The 18,596-nt window shown below is 44.7% G+C and overlaps 1 protein-coding gene across 4 annotated transcripts in view; it reads right to left on the bottom strand.

Annotated features, from left to right (window-relative positions):
* The window catches only part of KLHL29 (kelch like family member 29), a 577,596-nt gene that overhangs the window by 28,495 nt on the left and 530,505 nt on the right, over positions 1–18,596 (bottom strand). For all 4 annotated transcript variants that reach the window (XM_048499196.1, XM_048499205.1, XM_048499182.1 and 1 more), the window contains one exon: positions 2,072–2,216. In XM_048499196.1, the coding sequence (XP_048355153.1) occupies positions 2,072–2,216 (145 nt within the window). The remainder of the gene's footprint in view (positions 1–2,071; positions 2,217–18,596) is intronic.

Genomic DNA, 18,596 nt, shown 5'->3' with positions numbered 1-18,596 from the left:
GGAACGGCCGGCCATGCGGACGCTCTGTTCCTGCAGCGTTGCCAATAACACCGACAGCCCAACGCTGTAATTAGCTGTGCAGAAACGACCCCAATGTTGTCCCCCCTTCAACAATCAAATTGGTCCCTTCTGCATGTGCAGAATAATGCACTTTCAATCCACTTTCAATCTACTTTGCAGCTGGATTTTACTGTGCGGAATAACCCTAGCAAAATCCACTTGCAAACAATTGTGAAAGAGGATTGAGAGTGCATTATTCTGCATGGGCAGAAGGGGCAAAAGTTTTGTTCATGACCGACAATGCAGGCCTTGCATGACTCCCTCTATAACATAAGTGTTTGGCACAACCCATGCGGCACCTAAAAATCAATACATGTATTGAGCATAAGTCTCCGCTGATTACAACCCACTTCAACAGACAGCATGAGTTTTACACAGTGGGGCCGAAATGCCAGAGAAATTGGTGGGTGTTTCTCCTCACTGTGCAGCAGACATGAGACATCTTCATGCAGAAAATTACTCTTGTGCGAACTACCTCTAGAACTGTCTTGTGCACTAACCCGCTCTTCCCCGTGATGGTACAGCAGATGCCGGCTCTCAGCAGGGGGACCCATTGCAAATATAGAGAGATAGTCAACAATCCGTGAGATTAGTTAAGACTGGTGGCTACACTTGTATTCAAGATATATTTGCAGCAGGTTCAAGTATTTCAGCACAGGACAAACAAACAACAACTTAATGGCTTCTTCTGCCTGACTTGTATTTAATGTGACATTTTTCAGAACTCAACAAGATTTCTGCTCAACCAGCAGTTTTCTGCTTTTGAAACCAAGTGTCTTTTTTTGAGTCAGCCGTTCTTTCCTGTTTAGAATGATAAAGCTGTTGTTCGAGTTTTGCGCAACAGACGCTGAGTTGGTCGGAGTTCAACAGGTGGATCCCATGTTATTTGTTCAACAGCAGGTTGATATTGATGCTCTCATTTTCCAAGCATTTGGATTCTCCCAAGCTATTTCATTAAACACAGTTATAATAATATAAGGCACCAGAAGGGAACAAGGTCTAGAAGCCATATGTGGCTGCCAAAGCTTCCAGTCAGCATTTCCAACCTATCTGAGCCTCCTGTTTGGCAACCCACCAGTTGGCTGGTTAGTTTGGGGAAGTGTAAGGTTGCCAGTTCTGGGTTGGGACATACCTGGAGATTTTGGGAGCGGAGCCTGAGGAAAGTAGGGTTTAGGGAGCAGAAGGACTTTGGGTATAATGTCATGGAATCCTTCTTTCATGAGGTCATTTTCTGCAAGTGAACTGATCTCTATCACCTGGAGATACCTGGAAATAGCAGATTTCCAGCTACTACCTGGACGCTGGCACAGAGGCGGAGCACTCACGGGAAAATGTGGGGTCACATGTCCCCGGGCGCATGCCAGCTGGTCATGTGGGGTTAGCATGTCCCTGGGCACATGCCAGCTGGTCACGCTCCCACACCCCTCCCCTCGGCATCACCACGCGAGGCTGCTCCTCCGCCGGCCAAAGGAGCAGCCTGGCACGGCGGGCTGAGGGGCGCCCGGTGGCAGCCCAGCCAGGCTAAGGTAAGAGGTGGGGGGACAGGGGAGGGGTGTGTGTGGCCGGAGCAGGTGTTGCCCCGGGCGCCATTCCCCCCCACACCTCTGGGTTGGCCACTCTAGAAATGGGGCTTATCTGATTACAGAGCAATTTTATAAGGAATCAAACTTGATCAACAACTTACATGGATTGTTCCCGCTTTCTCCCATATTTATTCTCAAAGTTATTCTAGTTCACAATAATGTAGGAACCAGTGTCATATCGGAGACATGCTGTTTAATGACGACGAGAAAGCATTTGGAGTGAAGTCCAGACAATTCATTAACTTGAAGTTCTTATTAGTATACCCCAGAGAACATTACACCCTTAAAGCATATATTCTCAGAATAAGTAAAGAAGAATGCTGCCCGCGACTCTATTCCCGTTGTGCTTCTCAGTCTAATGTGATAATTTTCTCCCGCAGAGAAATATTGAGATGCTGGTAATGCAATGATAATTTATTTTCTCTCACCTGCAGAACTGCCTGGAGTGGTTCATGTTGGGGCCTGCTTTAATATTGCCTTTTTCTGGGTCATAGATGGTAGTTGCTCGTGCGTAGGCTCCTCCGAGAATAAATATGAAACCGTTGAGGGTGACTGCAGGAGCGTATTTGTTATCTGTCAATGGAAAATGACATCGAGATCAGTTGCCAGGCTTGTTGCTAGAATCTTTTTCGTTTGTTTCTTTGGTATTTATAAATTTCCCGTATTTATAGATGTCACATTTCTTGAAACCTCCATTTTGAGAGGGGAAAAACAAAAAAGGCCCTATTGCTGCTTTTTGCTGTTGCTTTTATTCTTCACTTCGAAACTTCTTTTCTAAAAAGTTAATTCGTTTCCCCCTTTCCTCGCACACGGAGGCTCATATCCAATCTCTTTTGCTTCTGCATACCTCCAGTTATGAACTGTCATCTATGAGAACAATGTGGGGCTCTCTGGAAGAGCTCGTTGCAGCAAAAAAAGGGCCCATCAAATTAATTCTTAATTATTTATTAAATTTATAGGCCGCCTCATCCCCGAAGGGCTCGAGGCGGCTCACAGCACGGCTGTTTCCAAACAATAAATCAATACAACATAAAATCTAAACCCTTTAAAACTCAAGCAGCAATTAATAACAATAGATATAGATTATAGAAATGATTTCAAACTAGCAGTAAAGCCCATTTCATGAACAAATGAAATGGGCTCTAGACAACTGTAGGTGAGTTGAGGGGCACCCATTGAGGGGGCAACCCCTCTTGTCTTTCTTCCCCCCTGTTGGCCAATGCTTGATATTTCACTCTCCCTCTCTGCCTGATTCTCTCCACACACACACACACACACACACACACACACACACACACACACACACACACACACATGCACGCACATTCCCATTTCCCAGATCCTCTCCATCTCTCGCTTTCTGAGCACCCTCTTTTTTTTTGCAACTTTCCCCATTTTTACGTACTGGCTGTCAAGTGGATTTATGACTGTAAACATCTCCCTGGGGTGTCAGGCAAGGAAAAGGAAGGGGGAAAATGCACGTTTTCTATTAGCAGGGAATAGTAAGATTGGAGACCTCATTTCTGCGAAGCTGAACCTCCAAAGCCCTGGCTTGGAGGCAGGTGCTGGACTTAAAACAGGGCAGGGGAAGAGGCATCTTCGCACACCCACTGTTTTCTCTTTGTGACAACACCAAACAACTTTGTGACAACACCAAACAACAGCCTCCTTCCCCAAAAATGGATCCAGGCTGATGCTCAAACCACCCAAATAAAACTGTGACGAGCCCTCAGGAGATTGAAACGTACACAGCGTATAACCACAGATCGCTAAGATCAAGGGAGGGAGGGCAGGGGATGTTGGAGACAACTGATGAGACCTGTGGGTGGCAGCCTTTTTAAATGCTGGGGGGTGGGAATAAGAGTCAAGACTCTAGTCAGCATGTCTGCCCGAAAGCCTGTCCACTCCCACCCCCACCCCCACCCAGTCTAGGCGTCCTGATTGGACGACCTTGTTGCTTCTGGGGCCAATTGAGATGCCTCCTTTCTGTTGCAAACAGGAAGGGGAATTTTTATTTATTTATTATTTGTTTGTTTGTTTATAGTTTACATTTAATATACCACCCACCCCCAAAGGGCTCTCCTCCTCCTTTCATTTGCTCACAGTCCTGTGGCTACAAAAGAAGTCCCCCAGGAAAGTCTGCGGGCTTCAGGTTCTTCCTGAATATACACATGAACTCCATTTCTATCAAGACCAAAGGGAAAGCTCAATAGGACGATGCATGGGCATAATTTCAGACTACAAATGGGGGAGGGGGAATTAAAATATTTTAATCCCACCTACTCCAACAAAAACATAATATTTGCACTCAACTGTTTCACCTCTAAATGATAATTCGTAGGTCACATCTATTTAAACGGGAGGCTCATCTACATATTTGCACACATTAAAAAGTATATAGATTTTATGAACATTTCAAGAACGATGTATTGTCAAAGGCTTTCACGGCCGGATTCAACTGGTTCTGGTGGATTTTCCGGGCCGTGTGGCTGTGGTCTGGTGGATCTTGTTCCTAATGTTTTGCCTGCATCTGTGGCTGGCATCTTCAGAGGTGTATCACAGAGGAAGTCTGTTACACACTTGTAACAGACTTCCTCTGTGATACACCTCTGAAGATGCCAGCCATCACAATAAGAGGTTTAGATTGGAATAACTCTGCACAGGCTTGCTCTGTTTGCTTTGGATCTCACCGTGAAGCTATAGGGGGAAAAAATGAGATATGAATGTGTTACTAATTAAAAACATAGGGTTTTAAGGTATTGTATTAAAGCATCCACACACAATGTCTGAGTAACCATATGTGCAATCATAATAGTTTGCTCTGTGCAAATGAATTCTAAACTAGTAACTTATTATTACACAAACACTGTGGACACATTGGCCCACACATCTTTTGGATCACTTTTTGTAGCAACTGAAATTTTCACAAGGCTGAGCTCTAGAAGATAGGCCTGTAATAAATAATGGGTCTGCTAACGTTGCTGGCAGGTTAATAGCTTAATTCCAATAACCTCATTCCAGAATTTCCAGCAGGTATCTACGTTAAAGAGCTTAATGCTAAAACAGTTTCTTAGCCTGCAGATCTGCTCTTACAGCATACACTTGCACGAGAGCGGTAAACTGACCAGTAGAGTTCTCAAACCGTTCATCAAGTTATTCCTTTAATTAATGTGATAGACTTGTACAATTAGACTAGAAACTTTGCCACTCCCTGCTAGATAACAGTGACACACTTTCTGTCGAGAGGCGTACACTTTTATGTTCTGAGAATAGCATTAGATTTTATAGGTTGTCTACAGCAAATGTATGTACCTATGAAGCGGACATATACTAAACTGGACAATTGATCCATCTTGGTTAGTGCTGTCAGTGGTTGTCTATGGTTAGGCTTAGTTCTGTGCGCGGCACCTGGAGCCAAAACCCACTATTAACTTTTTAAAAATCCAAGGAAAGTTAAATTCTGTGCTCAACTTAAGTGACTCAGCATAACAACACTTCATTCACAGAAGCTGCTGCAATTGAAACAAAATCTGATTTAAGAATATACCAAAGGTTTACAAAGATATATATCAGGAAAGAGAAGGAAGTCCAGGTAAGACCATAAAGAAGAAGAAGAAGAGTTTGGATTTATATCCCCCCTTTCTCTCCTTGTAGGTGACTCAAAGGGCTTACAATCTCCTTGCCCTTCCCCTCTCACAACAAACGCCCTGTGAGGTGGGTGGGGCTGAGAGAGCTCCGAGAAGCTGTGACTAGCCCAAGGTCACCCAGCTGGCGTGGGTGGGAGTGTACAGGCTAATCTGAATTCCCCAGATAAGCCTCCACAGCTCAGGCGGCAGAGCTGGGAATCAAACCCGGTTCCTCCAGATTAGATACACGAGCTCTTAATCACAGAGTGGGGCGTGCAGGACAAAGACGTTTTGTCTTGTCAGCACTGCAAAGCCAACCTAAGATCTCTTCCATGTAGCATACATCAGCTACTCATGCTCAAGTTGAACTTTGAAACCTTAAGACTCCTTCTATAAACTACAGATTTTACACCAGATTCCAACTGTGTCTTACACACAGAAGTCACATGAACACATGGAACTGTCTTAAATTGGATCAGACCCCCTTTATTTATTAGCTACTGAGACTGGCAGCAGTTCTCCTGGTCTTATGCACAAGTCTAGCTGCGTCATTCAAAGACAGACCTTTTAACTGCAGATGCTGGGGATGGAACCTATGACCCTCTGCATGCCAAGCGCATGATCTAACACTAAACCACAGCCTTAGTTCTCCCAGTAAAGAAATGCACTGAACCAGGGGGCATTCATTGAAAATGCTGGGGGGAAGTATTAGGACTAATAAAAGGAAACACTTATTCACGCAATGTGTGGTTGGTGTTTGGAATATGCTGCCACAGGAGGTGGTGATGGCCACTAACCTGGATAGCTTTAAAAGGGGCTTGGACAGATTTATGGAGGAGAAGTCGATCTATGGCTACCAATCTTGATCCTCCTTGACCTGAGATTGCAAATGCCTTAGCAGACCAGGTGCTCAGGAGCAGCAGCAGCAGAAGGCCATTGCTTTCACCTCCTGCATGTGAGCTCCCAATGGCACCTGGTGGGCCACTGCGAGTAGCAGAGTGTTGGACTAGATGGACTCTGGTCTGATCCAGCAGGCTAGTTCTTATGTTCTTATGAAGTGAACTGGCTTTACAAAACACACACAAAGGGCTGTTTTCCCTGAACATTTTGATTTATTTTTCTAATCTCAGACTAGGTATACGTGCCAGCACAAGGTACATTGCTTGTATCTGGGGGCTGGGGTGGTGGTGTTTCAGTGCGAACATAAGCACATTACATTCTTCAAAACTCTTTGAACATGATGAGCTTAGAAGAATGTTAACTCTGCTGAGGATGTAACTGCGAAGTCTTTTTCTTTTTCCCCCTTTTCTTATATGATGGTGAACATGGAAGAGTTCAGGATGTGTGATCTATGCTCACTCTCCAATAATTATATAACTAGACTTGGGAAGGGCTGGTTTAGACTTTTCTAATATTGAGTCTCAGGCCCCTTCCACACATGCAGAATAATGCACTTTCAATCCACTTTCACAATTGTTTGCAAGTGGATTTCGCAAGTGAATTTTGCCACACAGCTGTAAAGTGCATTGAAAGTGGATTTAAAGTGCATTATTCTGCATGTGTGGAAGGGGCCTTAGTCTCCAGGAAATCACCATGTGCGTAACAGATGGATAGGGAGAATCTCCCCCGACTCCCTGGATCCCAAAGCGCCAAGCAAGAGTCAGGGTATTAAGGAGGAAATTCTTTTGACAAACAGCAGCCCTCTGTTAGATAATCTACTTATGCAACATGAAAACCAAAAAAGCACAAACACATATATGAGAAAATACCATTTTATGTGAGTGGTTCTTGAGAAGGATAGGAGTGGATTCACTTAAAGCTAAAAAAGCAGCCGTCTGCGTTTTCTCAACTACACCATTACTATAATTTGACAGCGTTCCTGAGCAACCTTCCCCCTTTTATTGCCTGCAAAAGCCAAAACCGTGCACGCCTGTTATTGACACAAAAAGCTCTCTCATATGTGAACACTCCATGTATGCTGATCACATTTTCACAGGGCCTTTTGAGCTAATGTGACTTTGTGGAAGACACATTAATCTAACAAAAGAGATATTGAAACTTAACCTCAAAAGCCCACAGGGACATTCTTCTGGGTTTCCTCAAGGCAGAAACAATAACTCCTCAGGAGGCTAATTCCCTGCCTTCATATTCTTTTGTTGCATCAAAGAAATAACATCTCCCTTTGGTGTTTTAATAGCAGAATTTTGCTTTTATTTCACACAAACAGTTAGCATGGTCTCTCAGATTCCTTTGTACCGGCCTAGCTTTAAACAGGTTTGGGTGCCCTGTAACTGTTTCCAATATTCAGCTTGTCTGCTTTATTTCATAAAGAGGGGAAGGGAATGAGATTTTACTTGCTGGTCGCAGGAAGGAAGAATATTGTATCAAGTGACCTCAGGTCAGGACTTCTAAATTACAAAAACCCGAGGGGAGGGGGGAAGCAGACCGACAGTCAATCAACACATTTTTTTTTTTGGTTACAGGGCTGTGCACTGAAACCCCTCGGGTGCCACAGATGGGAATATTCTCATTATGATTTTAAATTTATTTTATCTTTTTATGGAAATTTTAACATTGAAATTGCTTTGCAAATATCTTCCTTTCTCCCCACCCCCATAACAAGAAATTGATCCGTTATAGCCATTTCTCAAACGGAAATACATTACAGGGAAATTCCCGTAAATTTGGGGGCAGAGCATTGGGAAGGGTGGAGTTTGGAGAAGGAAGGGTGTAATGTGATAGATCCCTGTTCTAAAGGTCAATGATATTTCCAGGAGATCTCAAAGCAGGACATAGAGGTTGGCAACCCTAAAACATAGGAGTCTGAGAACCTGAAAGACTAACAGCTTTATTACAGAATGTTAGTTGTTAAGATGTCGTTAAGAAGAAGAAGAAGAGGAGGAGGAGGAGGAGTTATATCCTACCGTATCCTCTCCTGTAAAGAGACTCAAGGTGGCTTACAAGCTCCTTTCCCTTCCTCTCCACACAACAGACTCCTTGTGAGGTAGGTGGGGCTGAGAGAGTTCCGAAGAACTGTGATTAGCCCAAGGTCACCCAGCAGGAATGTAGGAGTGTGGAAACACATCTGGTTCACCAGATAAGCCTCTGCCACTCAGGTGAAGGAATGGGGAATCAAACTCGGTTCTCCAGATTAGAATCCACCTGCTCTTAACCACTACACCAAGCTGGCTCATTAACACATTTTTTAAGATGCCAGTTTTTAAGGTAGCCTGGATAAGACCTCAGAAGCTAGGCAGGGTTAGGCTAGGCAGGCTAGGCAGGGTGGGCCCTGGTTAGAATTTAGATGGGCAGCCTCCAAAAACTACCAGAGGCATGACACACAGGCAGGCAATGCAAACTACCTCCAAATGATTCTTGCCTTAAAAATCCTATGGGGTTGCCACGAGTCAGCTGTGACTTGACACACCCATGCACATTGTTTTTGCTGCAATAGATCAACATGGCTAACCCCTTGTGAATTTCACCAATGGGTGACACAAGGTCAGAAACAGAATAGTAAACACATTTGTATTTCCTTTTGATTCTTTATTTACCTCTTCTGCCATTTTGATATAAATGGTCAATACCCAAACAGTGCAAATAAAGAAGAGTCTGGCAGCACCTTAAAGACTAACGCGTTATTCATCTTCTTCCTGCGACTGATGAACACAGCTGCTCATCTGGAATCCAAACCAGTAAAGACTCTAAAAGTATTTTTTTTAAAGCCCGTGATGGGCTATTGTTATGACTACCACCCAAACAATAATAAATACAAAAGAAACCCGTGAGCAGAGTCTTGTAATAAGTACAACTATGCACAAATAAAAGGTCTGTAAAAAGAGAACCAATAAATGGAAACAAAATCTGCTTTCAAAAACCAGTGCCTGAAAATCTGCCCGCATATCTCAGGCAGTGCAGAATCCCAACCCAGCCAATTAACATATAGAAATGGGGATAAGAGAACACCAGCTGTCTAGTATGCGACTGTGGATTCCTAGCAGAGCTAAGAGAGGGGTGAACAGCAAATAGGGTAAATTTGTAACCACGTCTAGGATTTCAGGCATCTGGCAAGAGCTCTTACTGCTTCTTGAAACCAATACTCTATGGGAAAGCCTCTGACAAAATAAATGCCCAGCATTATAGTCATGTGATAAGTAAAAGAAATAATAAGTAAATAAGTAAAAGAACCCCCCCCCCCCCGTTAACAATTACTAATAAAAAATTGGCTAGCTTGTGTGAAAAAACTGACCCGCACAGGGCAAGAGAACAGTATGCCTCACCCTACCCACCCAAGAGGGGGGGAAAATTGGCCATCTTTAGAGAAAAGGATAGAGAAAAGATAAAGATTACACTCTGTTTTGTCGATAAAACCTCATACCTATAAAATCATGAAGTGTGCTCATGAAATGGATAGAGAGAACTTTTTGTCTCACTTTAAAATTGTTAGAATTTAGGGGCACCCAATAACAGTGATGGACAGTTGACTCAGGATAAACAAAAGAAGATACTTCCTCACACAACACAGTACCTTGCATGACTGTAAAGGAGATCAGACAAAACCATACTGGACAGGCAGTGGTGGGATCCAAAAATTTTAGTAACAGGTTCCCATGGTGGTGGAATTCAAACTGTGTTGTAGCGCCAATGGGGCTGGGCTGGGCACGACGGGGGCGTGGCCGGGCATTCCGGGGGCGGGGCATTCCTGGGCGGGCCTGTGGCAAGGACGCAGCCACTGCACCGGTCCTTGGGTGGGAAACGAATGCACGCAGGCGCAGGCTGCCACGCATGCCGGTGCACCTCCAGCTAGACTGCTTCAAGTTCTGCACGCTACTGCTGAGAGGAGGGGCGTAACTAAGGCAAAAATCACATGGCAAAATCACCAACTAGTAACCCCCTCTCGGCACACACAAATAATTAGTAACCTACTCTCGGGAACCTGTGAGAACCTGCTGGATCCCACCTCTGTGGACAGGTCCTTAAATGGCTAGTACCCATGGTAGCCAGAGGCATATCTAGGGTAAATGTAGCCCGGTGCAAAATCTGAATTTTCCGCCCTACACCGTATGGGCGGCCACCCTCCCCCACTACAACCAAACAATGTTTTCTTGCACCAGGTCAACTCAAAGAGGGGAACGATTCTCCACCCCCCACATGACTAAATGGTCACAGTCCAGGGACATTTGATCCCATATGTCCCCCTGGGCGGTATGCCCCTTATGGAAGTTGAATGGAACATCAATGTTTGAAGGCAGTAATCCTTGGAAAACCAGTTGATGTGAGAGTTTGGGCTCTATGCTTCTGGACCTTCTAGGGAATTTGGCTAACCACAGTATTCTGGACTGTTATCATTCCATGGTGCTCTATGCCTAATATCTAATTGTAACCGCAGATTCTGTAACATCTTACACACACAGGATGCCTTTCAGAAGTCAAAAGCACATGGAAAAAGTGGAACCAGGCATAACTTTGTCAATATAAAGGAACTGAAAAAGTGGGTCCTCTAATTTTTGGACCACTTCAACCTTTCAACAATTAAAAAAAAAGCTCTCCCCCCTGCTTCAAGTTCTCACTTTCCTGCTGACCTGCTGCAGTCCACGTGGGCTTGGGGGGAACAGGCGGCAGAGACCAAAATGCTGGGCTCGGTCCAGCTGGGTCCCATATTCAGCTCTGCTGCCACTGAAGCCCATGTAGACTTTGGAGGTGGTGCAGAGCTGAACAATGTCCTTGGCCAAGGCAAGCCCTGAATCTGGCTCTGACCTGCTGCCCTTGAAGCCGATGTGGACATTGGAGGCAGCACATAGCCAAACACTGGATTCGAACCCAGCATTAAGCTGTGTACAGCCTGCCGTCTCTGAGACCCACATGAACTTTGGAGGTTTGGAATTTTTCAAGATTGAGTTTAAGAGACCCCAAAATTTTTGAAAAAGACAAAACAGTCAGGAAAAAACCCCATGTCAGTATGGGGGCTCGGCTTTTTATCTTTTTTAAAAAAATTCTGAGTCTTTTAAACCCAAAAAATACCCCCCAAAATTGTGCAAAGCCCCAGAGTGTATACAAACAGCCAGCAGATTCTCTCAGACGCTCATATGAGCTATAATGGGAAACTCGGAAAATATGCTAGCAGAACTCTCCCTGGAATCTCAGCTGCTATTTACCAAGCTTTCTGTATATTCTACCAAATACTGATATCCACTGTGGGAGCAAAAATTGCCAAACACACCCCAGGACCTAGATGCAAATGTCATTGGTTAGTAGCTTCTCTGACCTTTTTGAAGGTTGGGAGTGAGATTAAACAACCCATCATACTTAAGACACCTCTGAGAGGCAAGCTGGAATTGCACACTGGAATGTCATCTGCCCGTTAATGATGTTCTTTATCTGTAATTATCAAAAGATTCACAGCAACAGAGAGTTAATCAAGAAAGGTTTCTACATAATTCCGTGGCATTGAAGTGGTTTAGTAAGGGTAGATCTGACAAGACCTATTTTTCCTGGAGTGGAGCTTCAGGAATCAAGAAATGAGATTCCAGGATTTTGTTTTTAATAATGTGCTTCTAGTCTGCCTGTCTCTTTTTCCCCCTGCAAAGGCACTTTTGCGCGTCTCACTAGAGGTTAGAAAACCTTTCCAGAATAAAACTGGGACAGGCAAATCTATGAGTCACCCAAGCACACATTCAAGGCATTAAAACACTAAATCAAATAAGTGTCTTATTAGTATTTATAGTGTTTACCAGTGTTAGGAAGGCGAGAAATCCCAGGAAAGGATGCTTACTGTACCTTTTTCTTGCCTGTCTGTAATGAAGGCTGGAAAGAAGTTTGGAAATATTACTGTTGTTGCAACATTTGTGATTCCTTAGAAGTTGATTTTGGCCAGGAAGGAGACAAAAGGCAGAAGCCAAATCGACACCCACAAGATGCTTCAAGGTGGGATAAGGAGCTGGCTATTACGTAGAGAATCAATTCCGCAAAACAGTAATAGAAATGCCATTAGATTGCTAATGTATTGAAGGGGTTTCCCCCCCCCCCCCTGCAAGAAATGAGACTGCCTATTCCTTAAAAGATCAAGCAGGCAGATTAGGGCTAGCCTGAATCCAGCCCCACTCAGGCAGTATGGGAGCAGCAGTGGGAAAGACATACAACGGAAGTTGTGGCAATGACAGCTCTAGAATAGATGCGAATGAAATGGTCATTGCCCCCTACAATGCCCACCTCTGGCCCACCTGGTTACTATTGCTGTTGCCTCGCCCTCCAAATAGCACCCTGTGACCAGGTGCTTGAGATGGAACTGACGCCCCTTCTTCCTGTCTGGGCGCTCAGCAACAGGGCACCATGGTTCCAGGTCGAAACAAGAGTCAGCGAAGACAGAAGTAGAGACCAGAAAGGCTACAGAGAGGCAGGACCGCCCTCTGTAAATTACATTGGTCTTTGTCCTACATGTGCCTTTTTACCAGTTACTTTGAAAACTGTGATTCTACCTGAGGGACTGCAGTCTGATTTTTTTGTCATTTGTGCTTTGATCGTCACAATCGATAACCTGCCACAACGTGAAGTCTATGAGCTTCCGTGGAATGTAAAATGCCAGAATGTAGATCACAGGTGTTCTGTGGTTTAAATACCTGGTTACCTGTAAGCAGAGGCGTACTGAGTCAAAATGGTGCCTGGGGCAAGACCCCAGATGTGCCCACACTGAAAAGAAGCCTATTCCCCTGCTGCCTGCCCCCTCCGCTAAAAAAACAAAACAAAAGACAATCTCGCTTCCTCCGGTGGGGGGGGATGGCTGGCTGGGGAGGGCTGCTGCCGGGCGAGCAGAACTCCTAGCTGCCCCTGACCTGTTCTAGCTTTCCTTAAACACTTTGGTGGAAGCCAAAGAGGAATACAGGTTTCCATTTGCAGGTTTCTGTACAGCAGAGGTCCACTTCTTTGTTGATAGTGTGCTGATAGGCAAACGAAGCTTGTATTACTGCTATGCACAAGTAGCAGCACAGTTGAGACCAGACTCTGAGCCCAACCAAATTCCCACAGTTGAGAGCTTTCCCTAGCATCACAATTAAAGCTGGGCCTAACTAAAATACTTGCTATCGTGTGTGTCATGCATTTATCCATTATAGTTACCTCTTAAAAAGTTAGACATTAACTTCATAGGATACCCTTTTCATACTCTGGATTTCCCTGGATCAAAGACGCAGCCAAGATTTCAGCCACCATTTTTTGTGCTGCCACTTTTGATGCAACAAAGAAATCTGCCTCTAGAATGATTTTTGCTCAGTGGGGCATTCCCTAAACCAGAAACCCCAAGCAAAGCACAGGGGCAACTCAAGTTCTGGATCAGGTTCAAGGTGCTTGTTTTGACATTGAAGGCTTGGACCTATATACTGATGGTACTGCCCCTCCCCATACTGCCCCTCAAGACCCCACCATTCGTCGGGGGGTAGGGGGTGGAATTTACTGGAGGTTCCCAGCCCTAGACAGGTCCGGTTGGCTACCACTAGGGCCAGGGCTTTTTCGGCCCTGGTCCCTACCTGGTGGAATGAGCTCCCAGCTGAGATCAGGGCCCTGCAGGACATTGGTGAGCTCCGCAAGGCCGTAAGACCAAGCTCTTCCGCCAGGCTTTTATATCTTGCCAGCCGGCCTGACGGAACATTGTGATCTCCCATGAGTGCCTATTATGGGTTTTTATCGCCATCTGTTTATTTGTTGTTTTACTGGCTGTAGTTTTAATTGATGTGGTTGCTGATATTGTTGGTTTTATATTGTAGTGTTTTATTCAGTTATAGTGATGTTTGCCACCCTGAGCCCTTTTGGGAAGGGCGGGATATAAATCCAAGAAATAAATAAATAAACTAATGTCTCATAATTTTTGACAGAGAGAAGTTCATTTATGTTGTGGTCTAACATGCTACAAAACTACAAATCACCGTTTCCTCAAAAGCTAGCCCAAGATTAAGCTAAGGAAGAACACTGGAGGTTTGGATACTTGTAACGTTAAGGTGACTTTGCACCAAATCAAAACAAAGGAGAGCTCAAGATCCAAAAAGGGTAGGCTGAGAAGTAAGGCCACATTCTGGCCCAGGACCAGAAATCTAAGAAAGAAGAGCTATGCAGTTCCAAATAATGGTTTCGTGCCTCCAAGATGAAGATCCAATACAGGAAAAAGTGTGCCAGAAGAAGTGAATGTACTCTAACTGGATTTACCCAGGTCTCCAACCCTTATTGCCAGTGAACCTAATAGGTACTCTCTCTCTCTTTTATGGCGTACTTAACTAATCTAAATAATGGAGAGCCTTTATAACAGTTAAAATATAATTTACACTCACAACAATTAAACCTTGTAATTTACAGGTTTATAAGATTCCCAAAGAGGGCCAACATCACATCCCTGCTGGCCTTCACCAACCAGGATGGACATGGATACAAGTGGGATGTGGTGGGCTTCACAGCCTGCAGGACTCTGTCCACATCATCTTAGGACAGCTGGCTGAATTGGTCCAACAAGGGACCCAAAGATGGCCTCTAGCTTGATTCCTGCATCAAAATTAGCAGAGATGTCATGGTGGGATAAGATCATATCTATAAAAATGGTTGCAAAATCATCACATCCAATTGGAGCATCTCGGTTAAGGCTGTCAACTGCCGCATTACCCTAAATAGTTGAGCTGGACGCGAGCTCGCAAACACAATATTAGCCCTGAATTATTCTCTCTTCATGGCTTTTACCACCAGCATCCTATATGATGTTCTTACTGCTTTGTCATGAGATTTCCACCACATTTGCTCTAGCAGTCTCAGTTCTCACTTGTTCTTCGTTAGCTTCCTGGTGTATCCATTTGAAGTGGGAACGCAGAGGGTGTCAGGGGGCAATCTCATCCATGGCCTCCAACTGCCAGATATTCCAGCCCTCGACCAGCTCACTCAATGAGTTGCCGGGTGGGTTTGGGTCCCGCAGAGCATTCTGGAATCCTACTGGATCCAGAAGTCCCTGTAGGTGTGCATAAATCAGCTCACCACCCATACGAGGAGGTAACACCACCCATACGAGGCGGTAGCAGCATATTTAGGCCTTTGGGGCATAGTCCAATCACGTTGATCAGACCTATGACTGTAATAAAGATGGAATGCCCCATTCAGCAAACACAGTTAGTGTGCGCATGGGCTGACTTACAGACCAAACAACACTAGGAAGAAGGTCAAAAGAGCCCATCCTTGCTGACATCAAGAAATATTTCAAAACTGGTACAGTAAAAGCCTAGAGAAGATGACAGTCTCAGTGTCAAGCTGAATGCAAACTGGACTTTACTTTATTTATTTATTGTTTGGATTTCATAGACCACCTAATCCCCGAAGGGCTCTAGGAGGTTTACAGAAAAATATCAATTTAATCCAATTACAACAGTTAAAATACAGTTAAAACCCCATTAAAACTCAAGCAGCACATCAAATCCTAAAACAGCCAGCTGAAACCCATAGTACTGGTGCCCGAACCTAAGGCTGGGAGGGGAACGACGTCCAAGATGGCCAAGAAATACGCCGTATCAGGATGGTAACAAATGGCGGGGGCCTCATAATGGGGCAGCCAATCCGCAGCCGGCCTTTCCGAAGGCCCGGTGAAACAGCTCAGTTTTACAGGCCTTGTGGAACTCACCAAGGTCCCGCAGGGCCCAAATAGCTGGTGGAAGAGCGTTCCACCAGGCAGGAGCCAGGGCCGTAAAGGACTGTATTCCACTGCGCTGAACAACTCCTTTTCTTGCATACCTCATGATTCCATTCAACATGGCACCAGTGAGATTTTGAATGAAGGAACCCTTATGCCTTGACCTGACAAAGATCTGAAGTTTCTGAAGTTCACCCCTGAACCAACGTGTTCCATTTCCTTAAACATTTACAAATCAATTGCTTGTTAGCTGTTTTTGAGCAAAAGTCACAGATGACTCCATTGTTCATTTTCACCTTCAGAGAATACCACAGACGGCAACTAATTAGTTATATTCCTCCTTATGAAGCATAAATATCCTTTCATTATCTGCAGTTCTGACATATTTTTTGTTATGGCATGAAGCTGTTTCTTTGCAGATTTCTATTCTACCTCTGGATGGCCAAGGATGATTTTTTTTCCAATCCTGACTCGGTTGACAACCGTTAAGATACCATAACGAGTCTTTGGAAGGAACCGCTGGCTTCTGCAGCGCTTTTATTATTTTGGTAAGGAAGAAGAACGCTTTTTTTCTTTTCTTTTTTTCTTTTTTTGCATAATGTATTCAGATTTGCAGTCTGCTCAGGGAATGGGGAAAAACCTCATAATGTCACTCAGTGGATTATATGAACAGCGGCACTATATGCATGTGACAGAAAGAGCCAAGAAATGGGTTTGTTTGCACCACTGTAATACATAAACATGATTGCCAGTGCTTAAAGTCTTCCTGCTGAGTGTTTCATGCTACATCATATGCATGTCATGTCACGTTAAGCTGAACACCGAGAGCCGCTACAGAACAGGGAAGGGGACTGTTATACCCTCCACAGATGCTACGAAGGAACACGGACTTGCTCCTTCCCTTGCTCCTTCTCCGGATAATAACAACATTTAAAAAAAAAATTGTAGCCCACTAAGCAAAGGACTTCATGCGTTTGCACTTTCCTGCAGGTTGCTTTTGTACAACTGGAGGAGAAAGTCGTGACAACGTGAGTCTTTCACTTCAGTTATTATATGACAGTATAATCTGGTGAAAGCGTGGAAGCAAATTACCATGGAAGAAGAAGAAGAAGAAGAGTTTGGATTTGTATCCCCCCTTTCTCTCCTGTAGGAGACTCAAAGGGGCTTACAATCTCCTTGCCCTTCCCCCCCCCTCACAACAAATACCCTGTGAAGTAGGTGGGGCTGAGAGAGCTCCGAGAAGCTGTGACTAGCCCAAGGTCACCCAGCTGGTGTGTGTGGGAGTGCACAGGCTAATCTGAATTCCCCAGATAAGCCTCCACAGCTCAGGCGGCAGAGCGGGGAATCAAACCCGGTTCCTCCAGATTAGATACACGAGCTCTTAACCTCCTAAGCCACTGCTGCTCCTTAGAAGGAAAAGATCTAAGCATGAATGGTTTTGGATCACAGGGTATATATAAATGAAGGACCCTTCATTTGGATCTTTAATTATATATCTGAGGGAAGACAGGATTTCACTCCCATTCTCACTGTGCCTAATGATGAAAGCAAGATCTAAACAGGCCAAGGGTTTGCGATTTCTGCTGATGTAGGGTTGCCAACCTACGGGTGCAACCTGGAGATCTCCCGGAATTAGAACTCTTCTCCTGATGGCGGATATAAGTTCCCCTGGAGAAAATGTCCGCCTTGGGGAGTGAACATAATCGCATTATACCCCGCTGAGGCCTGCTCCCTCAACCCTGCCCTCCCCAGAGCCCACCCCCAAATATCCAGGAATTTCTCAACCTAGAGTTGCCAACCCTGTGGTCTATTCCTATCATTCATAGTTCCTCCCCCGCACCCTCCACATCCAATCGGAGTGGATGATTAGGAGGAATAACAATTGCACTGACGTTTACAGCGGGTTTAAATCATGTACTGCTAACACAGGAATTCCCAACCTTATTGAGCCTGGGGGCACATTCGGAATTTTTAGTATGGTGGGTGCAGCCACAAAATAACTGTCATAAAGTGGCTGTCACGTCACGCAGAGCCAGCCACACAACGGCTACTGCAGCTGACTTTCAGTCACACAGTGAAGACTCTTGTGCTGTACTGCGAAAGCAACGTTTTAAAAAATCTGCACAGCCTATCAAATCACATAAGAACATGAGAAAATAAGAACAAGCCTGCTGGATCAGACCAGAGTCCATCCAGTCCAGCACGCTGCTACTTCCAGTGGCCCACCAGGTGCCATTGGGAGCTCACATGCAGGATGTGAAAGCAATGGCCTTCTGCTGCTGCTGCTCCTAAGCACCTGGTCTGCTAAGGCATTTGCAATCTCAGATCAAAGAGGATCAAGATTGGTAGCCATACATCGACTTCTCCTCCATAAATCTGCCCAAGCCCCTTTTAAAGCTATCTAGGTTAGTGGCCATCACCATCTCCTGTGGCAGCATATTCCAAACACCAATCACATGTTGTGTGAAGAAGTGTTTCCTTTTATTAGTCCTAATTCTTCCCCCCAGCATTTTCAATGAATGCCCCCTGGTTCTAGTATTGTGAGAAAGAGAGAAAAATTTCTCTCTGTCAACATTTTCTCCAACAGCTTCTCAGAAGCCTTCCTGGACAAAAGTCCTATCTGGCCCCACCCACTTTCTAAAAACACTTGGAGGACATCAGGAAAGGTGGTGGTGGTGC

The sequence above is a fragment of the Sphaerodactylus townsendi genome, linkage group LG01, assembly GCF_021028975.2.
Source record: "Sphaerodactylus townsendi isolate TG3544 linkage group LG01, MPM_Stown_v2.3, whole genome shotgun sequence".
In the NCBI taxonomy this organism is placed as follows: Eukaryota; Metazoa; Chordata; class Lepidosauria; order Squamata; family Sphaerodactylidae; genus Sphaerodactylus; species Sphaerodactylus townsendi.
This window is presented reverse-complemented; position numbering and strand designations above follow the sequence as displayed.